This window comes from Zosterops lateralis, assembly GCF_965231275.1.
Source record: "Zosterops lateralis genome assembly, chromosome: 3".
Lineage (NCBI taxonomy): Eukaryota > Metazoa > Chordata > Aves > Passeriformes > Zosteropidae > Zosterops > Zosterops lateralis.
Window position 1 is genome coordinate 113,015,650 of NC_139764.1, and position 20,886 is coordinate 113,036,535.

At 36.0% G+C, this 20,886-nt stretch overlaps 1 protein-coding gene across 1 annotated transcript in view; it reads left to right on the plus strand.

The window, feature by feature from the left end:
• The window catches only part of EFR3B (EFR3 homolog B), a gene marked incomplete at its 3' end in the record, with an annotated part of 82,576 nt that overhangs the window by 40,409 nt on the left and 21,281 nt on the right, over nucleotides 1–20,886 (plus strand). Inside the window, exons 9-14 of the mRNA XM_083857663.1 lie at nucleotides 80–215; nucleotides 7,808–7,939; nucleotides 11,161–11,284; nucleotides 14,562–14,613; nucleotides 19,219–19,391; nucleotides 20,333–20,558. Of these exons, the coding sequence (XP_083713789.1) occupies nucleotides 80–215; nucleotides 7,808–7,939; nucleotides 11,161–11,284; nucleotides 14,562–14,613; nucleotides 19,219–19,391; nucleotides 20,333–20,558 (843 nt within the window). The remainder of the gene's footprint in view (nucleotides 1–79; nucleotides 216–7,807; nucleotides 7,940–11,160; nucleotides 11,285–14,561; nucleotides 14,614–19,218; nucleotides 19,392–20,332; nucleotides 20,559–20,886) is intronic.

The following is a 20,886-nucleotide window of genomic DNA, read 5'->3' on the forward strand; positions in this document are numbered from 1 at the left end:
TTTTCTCAGGTATTTTTCTGGGGATTTTCTGGGGGATTTTTCCATGACTTTTCCATTATTTTTCCCATTTATTTTTCAGCCCCAGCACTCCCACCTGGTGATCCAGCAGCTTCTGTCCCACCTCGACGCCAACAGCCGGAGCGCGGCCGCCGTCCGCGCCGGGATCGTCGACGTTCTGTCCGAGGCCGCCGCCATCGCCGCCGCCGGAGCCGTCGGTACGGGGGGAAAAATCACATTATTTGGGATTTTGGGGATTATTTGGGGATTATTTGGGCGTTTTGGAATTTTTTGGGGATTTTTTTTTGGATTTTTGGGGATTTTTTTATTATTATTTTGGATTGTTTTGAGATTATTTTGGATTTTTTCAGGATTTTTCTGGGGTTTTTGGGATTATTTTGGAATTTTTGGGGGGAATTCTTGGGATTTTTTGAGGATTTTTGGGAGATTTTTTTGGGATTTTTTGGGTTTCTTTTGGGATTTTTTTGGGGATTATTTTAGATTTTTCTGGGATTTTTGGGGATTTTTCTGGGATTTTTTGGGGATTTTTCTGAGATTTTTTTAAATTATTATTTTGGATTTTTGGGGTTTTTTTGGGGATTTTTTTTGGATTATTTTGGATTTTTTTGAGATTATTTTGGATTTTTTCAGGATTTTTTTGGGATTTTGGGGGAGATTTATTGGGATTTTTGGGGGGTTTTTTGGGGGGATTTGGGGAGGATTTTTCTGGGATTTTTTGAGATTTTTCTGGGAATTTTCAGGGATTTTGGGGGGATTATTTGGGATTTTCTAGGAATTTTTCTGAAATTTTTGGAGGATTATTTGGGATTTCTTGAGGATTTTTTGGGATTTTTTTGGGATATTTTGAGGATTTTTTTAGGATTTTGGGGGGATTTTTTTGGAATTTTTTTGGGGGATTTTTGGGGGGATTTTTCTGGGATTTTTTGGAGATTTTTTCAGGGATTTTTTGGGGATTTTTCAGGATTTTTTGGAATTTTTTTGGGATTTTTTTTTTGGATTTTTGGGGATTTTTTTGAGGATTTTTTGGGATTTTTTTATTATTATTTTGGATTGTTTTGAGATTATTTTGGATTTTTTCAGGATTTTTCTGGGGTTTTTGGGATTATTTTGGAATTTTTGGGGGAATTCTTGGGATTTTTTGGGATTTTTGGGAGATTTTTTTGGGATTTTTTGGGTTTCTTTTGGGATTTTTCTGGGGATTATTTTAGATTTTTCTGGGATTTTTGGGGATTTTTCTGAGATTTTTTTAAATTATTATTTTGGATTTTTGGGGGGTTTTGGGGGATTTTTTTTTTGATTATTTTGGATTTTTTTGAGATTATTTTGGATTTTTTCAGGATTTTTCTGGGGTTTTGGGGATTATTTTGGAATTTTTGGGGGAATTCTTGGGATTTTTTGGGATTTTTGGGAGATTTTTTTGAGGATTTTTTGGGGATTTTTCTGAGATTTTTTTTAATTATTATTTTGGATTTTTGGGGGTTTTTTTGGGGATTTTTTTTGGATTATTTTGGATTGTTTTGAGATTATTTTGGATTTTTTCAGGATTTTTTTGGGATTTTAGGGGAGATTTATTGGGATTATTTTAGGGGAGATTTATTGGGATTTTTGGGGGGTTTTTTTGGGGATTTGGGGAGGATTTTTCTGGGATTTTTTGAGATTTTTCTGGGAATTTTCAGGGATTTTTTGGGGATTATTTGGGCGTTTTGGAATTTTTTCAGGATTTTTTTTTGGATTTTTGGGGATTTTTTTGAGGATATTTTGGGATTTTTTTATTATTTATTTTGGATTTTTTTTGAGATTATTTTGGATTTTTTCAGGATTTTTCTGGGGTTTTTTGGGATTATTTTGGAATTTTTGGGGAATTCTTGGGATTTTTTGAGGATTTTTGGGAGATTTTTTTGGGATTTTTTGGGTTTCTTTTGGATTTTTGGGGGATTATTTTAGATTTTTCTGGGATTTTTTGGGGATTTTTCTGAGATTTTTTTTAATTATTATTTTGGATTTTTTGGGGGTTTTTTTGGGGATTTTTTTTGGATTATTTTGGATTGTTTTGAGATTATTTTGGATTTTTTCAGGATTTTTTGGGATTTTGGGGGAGATTTATTGGGATTTTTGGGGGGTTTTTTTTGGGGATTTGGGGAGGATTTTTCTGGGATTTTTTGAGATTTTTCTGGGAATTTTCAGGGATTTTTGGGGGATTATTTGGATTTTCTAGGAATTTTTCTGAAATTTTTGGAGGATTATTTGGGATTTCTTGAGGATTTTTTGGGGATTTTTTTGGGATATTTTGAGGATTTTTTTTAGGATTTTGGGGGGATTTTTTTGGAATTTTTTTGGGATTTTTGGGGGATTTCTGGATTTTTTGGAGATTTTTTCAGGGATTTTTTGGGATTTTTCAGGATTTTTTGGATTTTTTTGGGGATTTTTTTTGGATTTTGGGGATTTTTTTGAGGATTTTTTTGGGGATTTTTTTTATTATTATTTTGGATTTTTTGAGATTATTTTGGATTTTTCAGGATTTTTCTGGGTTTTTTGGGATTATTTTGGAATTTTTGGGGAATTCTTGGGAATTTTTTGGGATTTTTGGGAGATTTTTTTGGGATTTTTTGGGTTTCTTTTGGGATTTTTTTGGGGATTATTTAGATTTTTCTGGGATTTTTGGGGATTTTTCTGGGATTTTTTGGGATTTTTCTGAGATTTTTTTAAATTATTATTTTGGATTTTTGGGTTTTTTGGGGATTTTTTTTGGATTATTTTGGATTTTTTTGAGATTATTTTGGATTTTTTCAGGATTTTTTTGGGATTTTGGGGGAGATTTATTGGGATTTTTGGGGGGTTTTTTTGGGGATTTGGGGAGGATTTTTCTGGGATTTTTTGAGATTTTTCTGGGAATTTTCAGGGGATTTTTTGGGGATTATTTGGGCGTTTTGGAATTTTTTCAGGATTTTTTTTTTTGGATTTTTGGGGATTTTTTTGAGGATATTTTGGGATTTTTTTATTATTATTTTGGATTTTTTTTGAGATTATTTTGGATTTTTTCAGGATTTTTCTGGGGTTTTTTGGGATTATTTTGGAATTTTTTGGGGGAATTCTTGGGATTTTTTGAGGATTTTTGGGAGATTTTTTTGGGATTTTTTGGGTTTCTTTTGGGATTTTTGGGGGATTATTTTAGATTTTTCTGGGATTTTTTGGGGATTTTTCTGAGATTTTTTTTAATTATTATTTTGGATTTTTTGGGGGTTTTTTTGGGGAATTTTTTTGGATTATTTTGGATTGTTTTGAGATTATTTTGGATTTTTTCAGGATTTTTTTGGGATTTTGGGGGAGATTTATTGGGATTTTTGGGGGGTTTTTTTTGGGGATTTGGGGAGGATTTTTCTGGGATTTTTTGAGATTTTTCTGGGAATTTTCAGGGATTTTGGGGGGATTATTTGGGATTTTCTAGGAATTTTTCTGAAATTTTTGGAGGATTATTTGGGATTTCTTGAGGATTTTTTGGGATTTTTTTGGGATATTTTGAGGATTTTTTTTAGGATTTTGGGGGGATTTTTTTGGAATTTTTTTGGGATTTTTGGGGGGATTTTTCTGGGATTTTTGGAGATTTTTTTCAGGGATTTTTTGGGGATTTTTCAGGATTTTTGGATTTTTTTGGGGATTTTTTTTGGATTTTTGGGGATTTTTTTGAGGATTTTTTGGGGATTTTTTTTATTATTATTTTGGATTTTTTTGAGATTATTTTGGATTTTTTCAGGATTTTTCTGGGTTTTTTGGGATTATTTTGGAATTTTTGGGGGAATTCTTGGGATTTTTTGGGATTTTTGGGAGATTTTTTTGGGATTTTTTGGGTTTCTTTTGGGATTTTTTTTGGGGATTATTTAGATTTTCTGGGATTTTGGGGATTTTCTGGGATTTTTTGGGGATTTTTCTGAGATTTTTTTTAAATTATTATTTTGGATTTTTTGGGGGGTTTTTTTGGGGATTTTTTTTGGATTATTTTGGATTTTTTTGAGATTATTTTGGATTTTTCAGGATTTTTTTGGGGATTTTGGGGGAGATTTATTGGGATTTTTGGGGGGTTTTTTTGGGGATTTGGGGAGGATTTTTCTGGGATTTTTTGAGATTTTTCTGGGAATTTTCAGGGATTTTTGGGGATTATTTGGGATTTTCTAGGAATTTTTCTGAAATTTTGGAGGATTATTTGGGATTTCTTGAGGATTTTTTGGGATTTTTTTGGGATATTTTGAGGATTTTTTTAGGATTTTGGGGGGATTTTTTTGGATTTTTTTGGGGGATTTTTGGGGAGATTTTTCTGGGATTTTTGGAGATTTTTCAGGGATTTTTGGGGGATTTTTCAGGATTTTTGAATTTTTTTGGAATTTTTTTTTTGGATTTTTGGAGATTTTTTTGAGGATTTTTTGGGATTTTTTTTATTATTATTTTGGATTTTTTTGAGATTATTTTGGATTTTTTCAGGATTTTTCTGGGTTTTTGGGATTATTTTGGAATTTTTGGGGGAATTCTTGGGATTTTTTGGGATTTTTGGGAGATTTTTTGGGATTTTTTGGGTTTCTTTTGGGATTTTCTGGGATTTTTTGGGGATTTTCTGAGATTTTTTTTAATTCTTATTTGGATTTTTGGGGTTTTTGGGGGATTTTTTTTGGATTATTTTGGATTGTTTTGAGATTATTCTGGATTTTTCAGGATTTTTTGGATTTTGGGGGAGATTTATTGGGGATTTTTGGGGGGGTTTTTTGGGGGGATTTGGGGAGGATTTTTCTGGGATTTTTTGAGATTTTTCTGGGAATTTTCAGGGATTTTTGGGGATTATTTGGGATTTTTCTAGGAATTTTTCTGAAATTTTTGGAGGATTATTTGGGATTTCTTGAGGATTTTTTGGGATTTTTTTGGGATATTTTGAGGATTTTTTTAGGATTTTGGGGGGATTTTTTGGATTTTTTTTGGGATTTTTGGGGGGATTTTTCTGGGATTTTTTGGAGATTTTTTCAGGGAATTTTTTTGGGATTTTTCAGGATTTTTTGGATTTTTTTGGGGATTTTTTTTTTGATTTTTGGGGATATTTTTGAGGATTTTTTGGGATTTTTTATTATTATTTTGGATTTTTTTGAGATTATTTTGGATTTTTTCAGGATTTTTCTGGGTTTTTTGGGATTATTTTGGAATTTTTGGGGGAATTCTTGGGATTTTTTGAGGATTTTTGGGAGATTTTTTTGGGATTTTTTGGGGGATTATTTTAGATTTTTCTGGGATTTTTGGGGATTTTTCTGGGATTTTTTTGGGATTTTTCTGAGATTTTTTTTAATTATTATTTTGGATTTTTGGGGTTTTTTTGGGGATATTTTTTGGATTATTTTGGATTTTTTTGAGGTTATTTTGGATTTTTTCAGGATTTATTGGGATTTTTGGGGGATTATTTTGGATTTTTTTGGGATTTTTTGGGGATTATTTTGGGATTTTTTGAGGATTTTTTGGGATTTTTTTTGGATTTCATCAGGATTTTTGGGGGGATTTTTCTGGGATTATTTTAGATTTTTTGGGGATTTTTTGGGGATTTTTGGGGGATTTTTGGTGGTTCTGTCCAAGGCCGCCGCCATCGGGGGGAAAAAATGGGATTATTTGGGGTTTTGGCGGTTTTTTGGGGGATTTTTCTGAGATTCCCAGAAAAATCTCAGAAGTTCTCAGAAAAATCCCGAAAAAAATCCAGAAAAATCCCAAAAAAATCCCCAAAAAATCCCCGAAAATCCACTGAAATTCCCCCAAAAAATTCCCCCAGAAAAATCCCAGAAAAATCCCCTCCAAATCACCAAAGTATCCCCAAAAAATCATGAAAAAAATGCCAGAAAAAAATCCCCAAAAAATCCCCGAAAATCCTCCAAAATCCCAGAAAAATCCCCAAAAATCCTGGAAAAATCCCCCAAAAATCCATAAAAATCCCCTGAAATTTCCCAGAAAAATCCCCAAATATTCCCTTGAAATCTCGGAAAAATCCCAGAAAAATTCCTGAAAATTCCCCAAAAGCCCAGAAAAATTCCCCAAGATCCCTGAAAAATCCCATAAAAATCCCCCCAAAAAATCCTCAAAAATCCCAAAAAAATCCCCAAAAAAATCCGGAAAAAATCCTGGAAAAATCTCAAAAAAATGCCAGAAAAATCCAAAAAAATCCGGAAAAAATCCTGGAAAAATCTCAAAAAAATGCCAGAAAAATCCCAAAAAAATCCGGAAAAAATCCTGGAAAAATCTCAAAAAAATGCCAGAAAAATCCCCAAAAAATCCCCCAAAAATCCTCAAAAACCCCCAAAAACCCCCCTAAAAATCCCAGAATTCCCAAAAAATCCCAAAAAAATCCGACAAAACCCCAGAAAATCCTGAAAAAAATCCTGGAAAAATCTCAAAAAATCTCAAAAAAATCCAACAAAAATCGCAGAAAATCCTGGAAAAATCCTGGAAAAATCTCAAAAAAATGCCAGAAAAATCCCCCCAAAAAATCCCAGAAAAATCCCAAAAAATTCTCCAAAAAACCCCCCAAAAAATCCCCGAAAAATCCCCCAAAATCCCAAAAAAATCCACGAAAAATCCTCAAAAACATCCCCAAATATTCCCATAAAATCTTGGAAAAATCGCAGAAAAATAAAAAAAAAATCTCAAAAAAATCCCCAAAAAGTCCCCAAAAAAATGCCAAAAATTCCCCCAAAAATTCCCCAAAATCCCAGAAAAATCACAAAAAATTCCCAGAAAATCCCAGAAAAATCCCCAAAAAATCCCAAAAAATCCCAAAAAATTCCCGGAAAAATCCTGAAAAAAATCTCAAAAAATCCCCAAAAAATCCCAAAAAATCCCAAAAAATTCCCAAAAAATCCCCAAAATCCCCAAAAAATCCACGAAAAATCCTCAAAAAAATCCCCAAATATTCCCATAAAATCTTGGAAAAATCGCAGAAAAATAAAAAAAAAAATCTCAAAAAAATCCCCAAAAAGTCCCCAAAAAAATACCAAAAATTCCCCCAAAAATTCTCCAAAATCCCAGAAAAATCACAAAAAATTCCCAGAAAATCCCAGAAAAATCCCCAAAAAATCCCAAAAATCCCAAAAAATCCCAAAAAAATCCCTAAAAAATCCCAAAAAATCCCAAAAAAATTCCCTAAAAAATCCAAAAAATCCCAAAAAATTCCCTAAAAAATCCCAAAAAAATCCCAAAAAATTCCCTAAAAAATCCCAAAAAAATCCCAAAAAATCCCAAAAAAATCCCTAAAAAATCCCAAAAAATCCCAAAAAATTCCCTAAAAAATCCCAAAAAATTCCCAAAAAATCCCCCAAAAAATCCCAAAAAATTCCCTAAAAAATCCCCAAAAAATCCCAAAAAATCCCAAAAAATTCCCTAAAAAATCCCCAAAAAATCCCAAAAAATCCCAAAAAATTCCCTAAAAATCCCAAAAAAATCCCAAAAAATCCCAAAAAATTCCCTAAAAAATCCCAAAAAAATCCCAAAAAAATCCCAAAAAATCCCAAAAAATTCCCAAAAAATCCCCCAAAAATCCCCAAAAATTCCCTAAAAAATCCCAAAAAAATCTCAAAAAATCCCCAAAAAATCCCCCAAAAATCCCCAAAAAATCCCCCAAAAATCCCAAAAAATTCTCCAAAAAATCCCAAAAAAATCCCAAAAAATTCCCTAAAAAATCCCAAAAAATCCCAAAAAATCCCCAAAAAATCCCCAAATCCCCCAAATCCCCCCAAACCCCATAAAATCCAAATTTATTTTATTTTTTCCCTGTCAGGTCCCACGGTGCTGGAGGTGTTTAACACCCTCCTGCGGCAGCTGCGCCTCAGCATCGACCTGGCCCTGAGCGAGGGGCGGCAGCGCCAAGGCCAGGAGAGGGAATTCCAGGAGGCCGTCATCAAAACCATCGGTAAAGAAGAGGTTTGGGGGATTTTTTGGGGATTTTTGGGATTTCGGGGATGTGGGGGATTTTTGGGAATTTTTTAGGATTTTTTGGGGGGTTTTTTTGGATTTTTTTCCGGATTTTTTTTGATTTTTCGCGGATTTTTCACAGATTTTTTGCAGATTTTTCTGGGATTTTTCTGAGATTTTTCTAGGATTTTTCTGAGAATTTTCTCGTATTTTTGGGGGATTTTTCTGAGAATTTTCTGGGAATTTTGGGGAATTTTCCAGCATTTTTCTCAGATTTTCTGGGAATTTTTTTTTTTTATTTTCTGGGGTTTTAAAGACACCAGACCCAGGAGAGGGGATTCCAGGAGGCCGTCATCAAAACCATCGGTAAAGAAGAGTTTTTGGGGAATTTTTTGGGATTTTTGGGATTTCGGGGATGTGGGGGATTTTTGGGAATTTTTTGGGATTTTTTGGGGGATTTTTTTGGATTTTTTTCCGGATTTTTTTTGATTTTTCGCGGATTTTTCACAGATTTTTTGCAGATTTTTCACAGATTTTTCGCAGATTTTTCTGGGATTTTTCTGAGATTTTGGGGGATTTTTCTGAGAATTTTCTCGTATTTTTGGGGGATTTTTCTGAGAATTTTCTGGGAATTTTGGGGAATTTTCCGGCATTTTTCTCAGATTTTCTGGGATTTTTCTGGGATTTTTTCCTGGGATTTTTGGGTTTTAAGACCACAGGGAGAGAGAATTCCAGGAGGCCTCATCAAAACCATCGGTGAGAATTTGGGGATTTTATGGGATTTTAGGGAATTTTTGGGATTTGGGGGATGTGGGGGATTTTTGGGAATTTTTTGGGATTTATTTGGGATTTTTTGGGGGATTTTTTGGGGATTTTTTTGGGATTTTTTTTGATTTTTCGCGGATTTTTCACAGATTTTTTGCAGATTTTTCTGGGATTTTTCTGAGATTTTTCCAGGATTTTTTTTTTTTTTTTTTTTTTTTAATTTTTCTAGACTTTTTCTGGGATTTTTTCAGAATTTTCTGGGATTTTTCCAGGATTTTTTTGCATTTTAAGGCCACAATGAGCCCAAGAGGAGGTTCCAGGAGGCCTCATCAAAACCATCGGTGAGGAAGAGTTTTTGGGGAATTTTTTAGGAATTTTGGGATTTGGGGGAGTTCTGGGATTTTTTTCTGATTTTTTGGGGGATTTTTTTGGGGGATTTTTTGGGATTTTTTTTTATTTTTCGCGAATTTTTTGCGGATTTTTCGCAGATTTTTCTGGGATTTTGGGGGATTTTTCTGAGATTTTTCTGGGATTTTTTGGGGGGATTTTCTGGGATTTTTTTGAGATTTTCTGGGATTTTTTTGGAATTTTTTTAGAATTTTTGAGGGATTTTTCTTAGATTATCTGGGAATTTTTTTTGGATTTTCTGGGGTTTTAATGACACCAGACCCACTAGAGGGGATTCCAGGAGGCCTCATCAAAACCATCGGTCAGGAAAAAAATTGGGGGCATTTTTAGGATTTTTGGGATTTTTTGGGATGTGGGGAATTTGGAGGATTTTTTTGGGATTTTTTGGGGGATTTTTCGGGGTTTTTCAGGGATTTTTTGGGGGATTTTTACGGGATTTTTTGGGGATGTTTCCAGGATTTTCTGGGATTTTTTTCGGGGTTTTTTTTGAGATTTTTGGAGATTTTTCCAGGATTTTTCCAGGATTTTCTGGGATTTTTTTCGGGGTTTTTTTGAGATTTTTGGGGATTTTTCTGGGGTTTTTCAGGGATTTTTTGGAGATTTTTCACAGATTTTTGGGGGATTTTTCCAGGATTTTTTTCAAATTTTTCTAGAATTTTTCTAGGATTTTTCTGGGATTTTTCCAGGATTTTTGGGGATTTTTTCTCAGATTTTTTGAGATATTGGGGGATTTCTCTGAGATTTCTGGAGTTTTAAGGCCACAGGGGCAGGAGAGGAGATTCCAGAAGGCCCCATCAAAACCATCGGTTAGTCGGAATTTTTGGTGTTTTTTTGGGATTTTTGGGATTTGGGGGATGTGGGGGATTTTGGGGAATTTTTTGGGATTTTTTGGGGGATTTTTGGAGATTTTTTAGGGATTTTTTGGAGTTTTTACAGGTTTTTTTGGCAGATTTTTTTGGGGATTTTTCTGGGATTTTTTTCGGATTTTTCTGGGAATTTTTTTTTTATTTTTCTGGATTTTTTGTGGGGATTTTTTCCAGGATTTTTTTGGAATTTTTCTAGAAATTTTCTGGGATTTTTTCAGAATTTTCTGGGATTTTTCCAGGATTTTTTTCGCATTTTAAGGCCACAATGAGCCCGACAGGGGGTTCCAGGAGGTCTCAGCAAAACCATCGCTCAGTCGGAATTTTTGGGAATGTTTTGGGAAATTTTGGGGGTTTTTTTGAATTTTGGGATGTGGGGGATTTTTTGGGATATTTTGGAGATTTTTGGGGATTTTTTGGGGATTTTTCGGGGATTTTTCTTGATTTTCCCACAATTTTCTGGTGAGGTTTATCAGTTTTTTCTGGGATTTTTGTGGCATTTTTGGGTTTTTTTGGGGATATTTCTGGGATTTTGGGGGGATTTTCAGAGATTTTTTTGCAAATTTTCTAGGATTTTTTTTAGGATTTTTTGCAGGTTTTTAGCGGATTTTTCGGGATTTTTTCAGGGATTTTTCGCGGATTTTTCTGAGATTTTTTTAGGACTTTGGGCGATTTTTTTGGGAATTTTTGGGATTTGGGGGATGTGAGGGATTTAATGGGATTTTTTGGGACTTTTTTTGGGATTTTTTGGGAATTTTTGGGGGATTTTTCAGGGATTTTTCTCGATTTTCCCACGATTTTCTGGTGAGGTTTATCAGTTTTTTCTGGGATTTTTGTGGCATTTTGGGGGGATTTTCTGGGATTTTTTTTGTGATTTTTTGGGGATTTTTTTTTTTTTTTTTGAGTTTTTTGGGGGATTTTTCTGGGATTTTTTGGAGGATTTTTCTGGGATTTTTTGGGATTTTTGGGGGGATTTTTTGCAGATTTTTTTTTTTGGATTTTTCCAGGATTTTCTGGGATTTTGGGGGGGATTTTTGTGGGATTTTTTTTTGAGATCTTTTTGAGATTTTTCAGGGATTTTTTTGAGATTTTTCCAGGATTTTTCCAGGATTTTTCGGGGATATCTCCTGTGATTTTCCCGGGATATTTCCCCTTATTTTCCCGTTATTTCCCCCCGTTGCAGGCTCGTTTTCGGGGACGCTGCCGCCGTACCAGCAGTCGGAGGTGATGGTTTTCATCATGAACAAAGTTCCCGTTCCCGAGAGCCGCCGACACGGCCCCGACACGGCAACGGCCCCGGAGCACCAGTGAGACACACAGAATGCAATTCCCGGAATTCCTGAATTCCTGGAATTCCCAAAATTCCCATTCCTGGAATTCCCAGAATTCCCAAATTCTCCAAATTTCCACATTCCCAGAATTCCCCATTCCTAGAATTCCCATTATCAGAATTCCCAGAATTCCCAAATTCCCCATTCCCAAAATACCCAAAATTCCCAGAATTCCCATTCCCCAAATTCCCTGAATTCCCATTCCCAAAATTCTCCATTCCCAGAATTCCCAAAATTCCCATTCCCAGAATTCCCAAAATTTTCCATTCCCAGAATTCCCAGAATTCCCAAAATTCCCATTCCCAGAATTCCCAAAATTTCCCATTCCCGGAATTCCCAGAATTCCCAGAATTCCTGAAATTCCCATTCCTAGAATTCCCAGAATTCCCATTCCCAAAATTCCCAAAAATTTCTAAAATTCCCATTATCAGAATTCCCAGAATTCCCAATTTTCCCATTCCCAAAAATTCCTAAAATTCCCCATTCCCAGAATTCCCAAATTCCCCTTTTCAAAAATTCCCAAAATTCCCAAAATTCCTCACTCCCAGAATTCCCCAAATTCCCCATTCCTGGAATTCCCTGAAGTCAAAGATCCTCATTCCCAGAATTCTCAGAATTTCCCATTCCTTCAATTCCCAGAATTCCCAAATTCCCCATTCCCAGAATTCCCCAAATTCCCCATTCCCAGAATTCCCATTCCCAAAGTTCCCCATTCCCAGAATTCCCAGAATTCTCATTCCTGGAATTCCCTGGAGCCCAAATTTCCCATTCAAAGAATTCCCAAATTCCCCATTCCCAAAATACCCAAAATTCCCAGAATTCCCATTCCTCAAATTCCCCGAATTCCCATTCCCAAAATTCTCCATTCCCAGAATTCCCAAATTCCCCATTCCCAAAAATTCCTAGATTTCCCATTCCCAGAATTCCCAGAATTCCCAGAATTTCCATTCCTGGAATTCCTACAATTCCCAGAATTCCCAAATTCCCCATTCCCAGATTTCCCAAATTCCCCAATTTCCCAGAATTCCCAAATTCCACATTCCCAAAAATTCCCCAAATTTCCCATTCCTGGAATTCCCTGGAGCCCAAATTCCTCATTCCCAAAAATTCCCAAAGTTCCCAAATTCCCAGAATTCCCAAATTCCCCATTCCCAGAATTCCCAGAATTCCCAAGTTCTCCATTCCCAGGATTCCCCACTCCCAAAATTCCCAGAATTCTCATTCCCAAAATTCCTCAGAGCCCAGTTTTCCCATTCCCAAAAATTCCCCAAATTTCCCATTCCTGGAATTCCTACAACTCCCAGAATTCCCCATTCCCAGAATTCCCAGAATTCCCATTCCTGGAATTCCCCGTTCCCCAAATTCCCCGTTCCCAAAAAATTCCCAGAATTCCCAAATTCCCCATTCCCAAAACTTCCCCAAATTCCCCAGAGTCCAAATTCCCCATTCTGAGAATTCCCAGAATTCCCAGAATTCCCAAATTCCCCATTCCTGGAATTCTCCAGAGCCCAAATTCCCCATTCCCAAAATTCTCAAAATTCCCATTCCCTCAATTCCCAGAATTCCCAAATTCCTCATTCCCAGAATTCCCAAATTTCCCATTCCTGGAATTCCTAGAATTTCCCATTCCCAAAATTTCCCCAAATTTCTCATTCCTGGAATTCCCCGAAGCCCAAGATCCCCACTCCCAAAATTCCCAGAATTCCCAAATTCCCCATTCCCAAAAATTCCTCAGAATTCCCAAATTCCCCATTCCCAAAAATTCCTAGATTTCCCATTCCCAGAATTCCCAGAATTCCCAGAATTCCCATTCCTGGAATTCCTACAATTCCCAGAATTCCCAAATTCCCCATTCCCAGATTTCCCAAATTCCCCAATTTCCCAGAATTCCAAAATTCCACATTCCCAAAAATTCCCCGAATTTCCCATTCCTGGAATTCCCTGGAGCCCAAATTCCCCATTCCCAAAAATTCCCAAAGTTCCCAAATTCCCAGAATTCCCAAATTCCCCATTCCCAGAATTCCCAGAATTCCCAAATTTCTCATTCCCAGAATTCTCAGTCCCAAAACTCCCAGAATTCCCCACTCTGAGAATTCCCAGAATTCCCATTCCTGGAATTCCTACAATTCCCAGAATTCCCAAATTCCCCATTCCCAAAAATTCCCAAAATTCCCATTCCCAGAATTCCCAGAATTCCCAAATTCCCAAATTCCCAGAATTCCCAAGTTCTCCATTCCCAGGATTCCCCACTCCCAAAATTCCCAGAATTCTCATTCCCCAAATTCCTCAGAGCCCAATTTTCCCATTCCCAAAAATTCCCCAAATTTCCCATTCCTGGAATTCCTACAACTCCCAGAATTCCCCATTTCCAGAATTCCCAGAATTCCCATTCCTGGAATTCCCCGTTCCCCAAATTCCCCATTCCCAAAAATTCCCAGAATTCCCCAGAGTCCGAATTCCCCATTCTGAGAATTCCCAGAATTCCCAGAATTCCCAAATTCCCCATTCCTGGAATTCTCCAGAGCCCAAATTCCCCATTCCCAAAATTCTCAAAATTCCCATTCCCTCAATTCCCAGAATTCCCAAATTCCTCATTCCCAGAATTCCCAGAATTTCCCATTCCTGGAATTTCCCCAATTTCCCATTCCTGGAATTTCCCCAAATTTCTCATTCCTGGAATTCCCTGAAGCCCAAGATCCCCACTCCCAAAATTCCCAGAATTCCCAAATTCCCCATTCCCAAAAATTCCTCAGAATTCCCAAATTCCCCATTCCCAAAAATTCCTAGATTTCCCATTCCCAGAATTCCCAGAATTCCCAGAATTCCCATTCCTGGAATTCCTACAATTCCCAGAATTCCCAAATTCCCCATTCCCAGATTTCCCAAATTCCCCAATTTCCCAGAATTCCGAAATTCCACATTCCCAAAAATTCCCCGAATTTCCCATTCCTGGAATTCCCTGGAGCCCAAATTCTCCATTCCCAAAGTTCCCAAAGTTCCCAAATTCCCAGAATTCCCAAATTCCCCATTCCCAGAATTCCCAGAATTCCCAAAATGAGAAATTTCCCCAAATTTCTCATTCCTGGAATTCCCTGAAGCCCAAGATCCCCACTCCCAAAATTCCCAAAATTCCCAGAATTCCCAAATTCCCCATTCCCAAAAATTCCTCAGAATTCCCAGAGTTCCCAGAGTTCCCAGAATTCCCCAAAATTCCCAGAATTCCCAAATTTCCCTTTTTTTTTTCTCCTCCCAGCGAGAACCGGAACCGCCTGACCCAGATCATGCTCCTCAAATCGCTGCTGCAGGTGGGAAAAAAAACCCCCAAAAAACCCCCAAAAAACTAAAAAAAAAAAAACCCTCACAAAAAACCCACAAAAAAACAAAAAAAAGGAACAAAAACCACCAAAAAACCCCCCAAAAAACCCCCAACCCCCCCCAAAAAAACCACAAAAAAAACCCTCAAAAAAATCCCCAAAAAACCCCACAAAATCCCCCCAAAAAACCACAAAAAACCCCCCAAAAATCACAAAAAACCCACCCAAAAAACCCTTAAAAAATCCCCCCAAGAAACCTCAAAAAACCCCAAGAAACCACAAAAAAAACCACAAAAAACCCAAAAATACCCAAAAAACCTCAAAAAAAAAGCCCCAAAAAATCCCCCCAAAAAACTCCAAAAAACCCTTCCAAAAAACCCCCAAAAACCCCCCAAAACCCCTCCCAAAACCCCCACAAAAAACCAAAAGAAAAGGAAGAAAAAACACCAAAAAACCCCCAAATAAACCTTAAAAAAATCCCCCAAGAAACCCCAAAAAACCCTCCCAAAAAACCCACAAAAAACCGCTCAAAAACTCCCCAAAAAACCACAAAAAAACCCCAAAAAAACCCACAAAACCCCCCCAAAAAAACCACAAAAAAACCCTCAAAAAGCCCCCAAAAAAACCCCCAAAACCCCCCCAAAAAAACCACAAAAAAACCCTCAAAAAGCCCCCAAAAAAACCCCCAAAACCCCCCCAAAAAACCACAAAAAAAACCCCCCAAAAAAACCCCAAATCCCCCAAAAACCCCAAAACACCCCCCAAAAAAACCCACAAAAAACCCCCCAAAACCCCTGAAAACCCTCCAAAACACCCCCCAAAAAACCTCAATCCCCCCAAAAATCCCCTCCAAAAAACCCCAAAAAACCTCGACCCCAAGAAAACCCCCCAAAAAAACCAAACCCTTAAAAACAACCCAAAAAAACCCCCAAAACCCCCTCCATAAAATCCCCCAAAAAAAACCCCAAAAATCACAAAACCCCCCCAAAAAAACCCCCCAAAAAACCCCCAAATCCCCCCAAAAACTCCCTCAAAACCCCTCCCCAAAACAGAATTCCCAATATTTTTCCAGGACTTAATGGGAATTTTTATAGGATTATTTTAGAAAAACCCCAAGAAACCCCAATTTTTTCCCTGGAAAAAAAAACCCCCGGACAAATCCATTTGACCCCTTTGGGAATTCCCAAATCCCTTTTTTTTGGGGGGGAATTTCTCCCAGGTTTGGGTGGGATTTTTCCAGGATTTGATGGGAATTCTTGGGGAATTTTTGGGGGGAATTTTCCAGGATTTTTACAAGAATTTCTTGGATTTTGGAGGAATTTTTATGGGATTTTTTAGGGAAAAACTCAAATTTTTTCCCCCTAAAAACCCAGACAATCTCCCAATAGATTTTAAGTCTTGGATAATTCCTAAATTCTGATTTTTTTGGGAATTTTCCAGTGAATTTTTTTGAGAATTTTTTGGGGGGGAATTTTCCAGGATTTTTTACGAGAATTTCTGAGATATTTGCAGAATTTTTATGGGTTTTTTAGGGAAAAATCCCAAATTTTTTCCCTGTTAAAAACCCGGAGTTTCCCCAATCCCTTTGACTCCTTTGGGAATTCCCAAATCCCGTTTTTTGGGGGAATTTTCCCAGGTTTGGGTGGGATTTTTCCAGGATTTGATGGGAATTTCTGGGACAATTTTTAAAGGATTTTTTTGGGAATTTTTATCAGATTTTTTTACAAAAAGCCCCCAAAAAACCCAAATTTTTTTCCCCATAAAAATCCTGGATGAGTCTCCAATCCCTTTGACCCCTTTAGGAATTCCCAAATCTGTTTTTTTTCAGGAATTTTTCCCAGGTTTGGGTGGGATTTTTTCCAGGATTTAATAGGAATTTCTGGGCAATTTTTATAGGATTTTTTTGGGGATTTTTATAGGATTTTTTTGGGAAAACTCAAAAACCCCCAAATTTCCCCCAAAATAAAAACCCGGCTGAGCTCCCAATGGATTTGAACTCCCAGAAAATCCCCAAATCCTGGGTTTTTTTGGGGAATTTTTTGGGGGACATTTTTGATAATTTTTTAGGGAATTTTTAAAAGAATTTTCCAGGATTTTTACGAGAATTTCTGGAATTTTGGGGGAATTTTTATGGGATTTTTTAGGGAAAAAACCCAATTTTTCCCGGTAAAAAACCCGGATGAGTCTCCAATACATTTGACCCCTTTGGGAATTCCCAAATCCCAATTTTTTTTTCGGGAATTTTTCCAGGTTTGGGTGGGATTTTTCCAGGACTTAATGGGAATTTGGCCAATCCCTTTGACCCCTTTGGGAATTCCCAAATCCCAATTTTTTTTTTTTTTAATTTTTCCAGGTTTGGGTGGGATTTTTCCAGGATTTTTTGAGAATTTCTGGGGCAATTTTTATAGGATTTTTTTGGGAATTTTTACAAAAACCCCCCAAAAACCCCAAATTTTTTTCCCCATAAAAATCCCGGATGAGTCTCCAATCCCTTTAACCCCTTTGGGAATTCCCAAATCCTGTTTTTTTTTGGCATTTTTTTGGGGAATTTTCCAGTGAATTTTTTTGAGAACTTTTTGAGAATTTTTTTGGGGGGAATTTTCCAGGATTTTTACAAGAATTTCTTGGATTTTGGGGGAATTTTTATGGGATTTTTTAGGGAAAAAACGGATTTTTTCCCGGTAAAATCCAATCCAAAAACCCCCAAATTCTTTCCCTGCAAAAAGTCCTGATTTTTTTGGGGAATTTCTCCCAGATTTCTGTGGGATTTTTCCAGGATTTGATGGGAATTTCTGGGGCAATTTTTATAGGATTTTTTTTGGGGAATTTTTATAGAAATTTTTTGGGGAAAACTCCAAAAACCCCAAATTTTTTTCCCCATAAAAAACCCGGACAAGTCTCCAATCCCTTTAATCCCTTTGGGAATTCCCAAATCCCCATTTTTGGGGAATTTCTCCCAAATTTTTGTGGGTTTTTATCCAGGATTTGATAGAATTTTTTATAGGATTTTTGGGGCAATTTTCCAGGATTTTTACAATAATTTCTGGAATTTTGGGGGAATTTTTATGGGATTTTTTAGGGAAAAAACCCAACTTTTCCCCGTAAAAAACCCGGACGAGCCTCCAATCCCTTTGACCCCTTTGGGAATTCCCAAATCCCGTTTTTTCAGGAATTTTTCCCAGGTTTGGGCGGGATTTTTCCAGAATTTTTTGACAATTTCTGGCAAATTTTTATAGGATTTTTTGGGCAGAATTTTTTTATCAGATTCTTTTAGGATAACCTCAAAAACCCCAATTTTTTTCCCTGGAGAAAAACCAGCTGAGCTCCCAATGGATTTTACCTCCCAGAGAATTCCCAAATCCCAATTTTTTGGGAAATTTCTCCCAGGTTTGGGTGGGATTTTTCCAGGATTTGATGGGATTGTTTATAGGATTTTTGATGAGAATTTTTATAGGAATTTTTTTGGCAATTTTTATCAGATTTTTTTACAAAAAAACCTCAAAAACCCCAAATTTTCCCCGGAAAAAAACCCTGACCATTCCCCAATCCCTTTGACCCCTTTGGGAATTCCCAAATCCCATTTTTTTTTAATTTTCCAGGTTTCAGTGGGATTCCAGTCGAGCTCGATGCTCACGGCCCTCCCCAGCGCCTTCCTGGAGCGGCTCCTTTCGGCCCCAAAATCCAATCCAAAAACCCCCAAATTCTTTCCCTGCAAAAAGTCCTGATTTTTTTGGGAATTTCTCCCAGATTTCTGTGGGATTTTTCCAGGATTTGATGGGAATTTCTGGGGCAATTTTTATAGGATTTTTTTTTGGGAATTTTTATAGAAATTTTTTGGGGAAAACTCCAAAAAACCCAAATTTTTTCCCTGGAACAAAACCCGGACAAGTCTCCAATCCCTTTAATCCCTTTGGGAATTCCCAAATCCCCATTTTTGGGGAATTTCTCCCAAATTTTTGTGGGTTTTTATCCAGGATTTGATGGAATTTTTTAATAGGATTTTTGGGGCAATTTTCCAGGATTTTTACAATAATTTCTGGAATTTTGGAGGAATTTTTATGGGATTTTTTTAGGGAAAAAACCCAACTTTTCCCCGTAAAAAACCCGGACGAGCCTCCAATCCCTTTGACCCCTTTGGGAATTCCCAAATCCCGTTTTTTCAGGAATTTTTCCCAGGTTTGGGCGGGATTTTTCCAGAATTTTTTGACAATTTCTGGCAAATTTTTATAGGATTTTTTGGGCAGAATTTTTTCATCAGATTCTTTTAGGATAACCTCAAAAACCCCAATTTTTTTCCCTGGAGAAAAACCAGCTGAGCTCCCAATGGATTTTACCTCCCAGAGAATTCCCAAATCCCAATTTTTTGGGAAATTTCTCCCAGGTTTGGGTGGGATTTTTCCAGGATTTGATGGGATTGTTTATAGGATTTTTGATGAGAATTTTTATAGGAATTTTTTTGGCAATTTTTATCAGATTTTTTTACAAAAAAACCTCAAAAACCCCAAATTTTCCCCGGAAAAAAACCCTGACCATTCCCCAATCCCTTTGACCCCTTTGGGAATTCCCAAATCCCATTTTTTTTTGGAATTTCCCCAGGTTTCAGTGGGATTCCAGTCGAGCTCGATGCTGACGGCCCTCCCCAGCGCCTTCCTGGAGCGGCTCCTTTCGGCCGCGCTCGTCCCCGACCCCGAAATTCGAATTTTCGTCCTGGAAATCCTGAGCAGCTTCATCGACCGACACCACAACAGGGACACGCTGGATTCCTGCAGGTAAAAAGTCATTTTTTGGGGTTTTTTTGGGGGGTTTTATAATGATTTTTTGGGATTTTTTTAGAATTTTTTTCTGGATTTTTTTTGTGATTTTTTTTTTGGAATTTTTTGGGGAATTTTTGGGGATTTTTTTTCAAATTTTTTGGAATTATTTTAGATTTTTTTTCAAATTTTTTGGTGATTTTTTTGGAATTTTTTGGGGGAATTTTTGGGGATTTTTTTCAAATTTTTTGGAATTATTTTAGATTTTTTTTCAAATTTTTTTGGAAATTATTTGGAATTTTTTTGAATTTTTTTTTAGAATTTTTTTGAGATTTTTTTTGTTTGAGATTTTTTCAAATTTTTTGGAATTATTTTAGATTTTTTTTTTTTCAGATTTTTTGGAATTTTTTTGGAATTTTTTGGAATTTTTTTAGAATTTTTTTTTGGAATTTCTTTGAGATTTTTTGGGAACTTTTTGGAAATTTTTGGGGAATTTTTTAAATTTTTTTTTTGTTTTTTTGGAATTTTTTTTAAATTTTTTTCACATTTTTTGGAATTTTTTTGAGATTTTTTTGGGTACTTTTTGGAAAATTTTGGGGAATTTTTTTGAAATTTTTTTGGTTTTTTGGAATTTTTTTGGAATTTCTTTGAGATTTTTTGGGGGAATTTTTTTTGGATTTTTTTTTGGAATTTTTTTGAAATTTTTTTTTTTGCTGGATTTTCTAAATTTATTCCCTGGATTTTTTTTTTTTTTTTAATTTTTCCTAAATTTATTTTCTTTATTTTTCCTGGAATTTCTCCTGGTTTTTTTATGGTTTTTAAAATTATTTTTCCTAAATTTTTTTGGGGGGATTTTTCCTGAATTTTTTCCCATCCAGAACTCAAAATTCCTGAATTTTCCTGATTTTTTTTTTAATTTTTTCTGAATTTTTTCCCATTTTTTTGTGTTTTTTCTGCAGCTCCACGGGCGACGTGTCGGCGCTGAAGCTGAAGGTGGAGAAATGTTCCCGCCAGGATTCTGTTTTCATGAAAAAGGTCTGGAAAAATCCCCAAAAATTCAGAATTTTCCCCAATTTTGAGGTTTCCAAAATGCCCCCTAAAAATCCCCCAAAAAATGCCAAAGAATTCCCAAAAAATCCCCCAAAATCCCAAAAAAATCCACAAAAAAGCCAAAAAAAAAATCCCTAAAAAATCCACCAAAAACTTCCCAAAAATCCCAAAAATCACACCCAAAAACCACCAAAAAATTCCCCAAAAGCACCAAAAATATTCCCAAAAAAATCCTCAAAAAACACCCAAAAATTCCTCAAAAAATACCGAAAAAAATTTCCCAAAAATCCTCAAAAAAAACCCACCAAAAAATTCCAAGAAATCCCCCAAAATCACCAAAGAATTCCCTAAAAAATCCCCCAAATCCCCAAAAAAACATCAAAAAATTCCAAAAAAATCCCCCAAAATCCCCAAAACATCCCCAAAAAAGCCAAAAAAATTCCTAACAACCCCCCAAAAATCC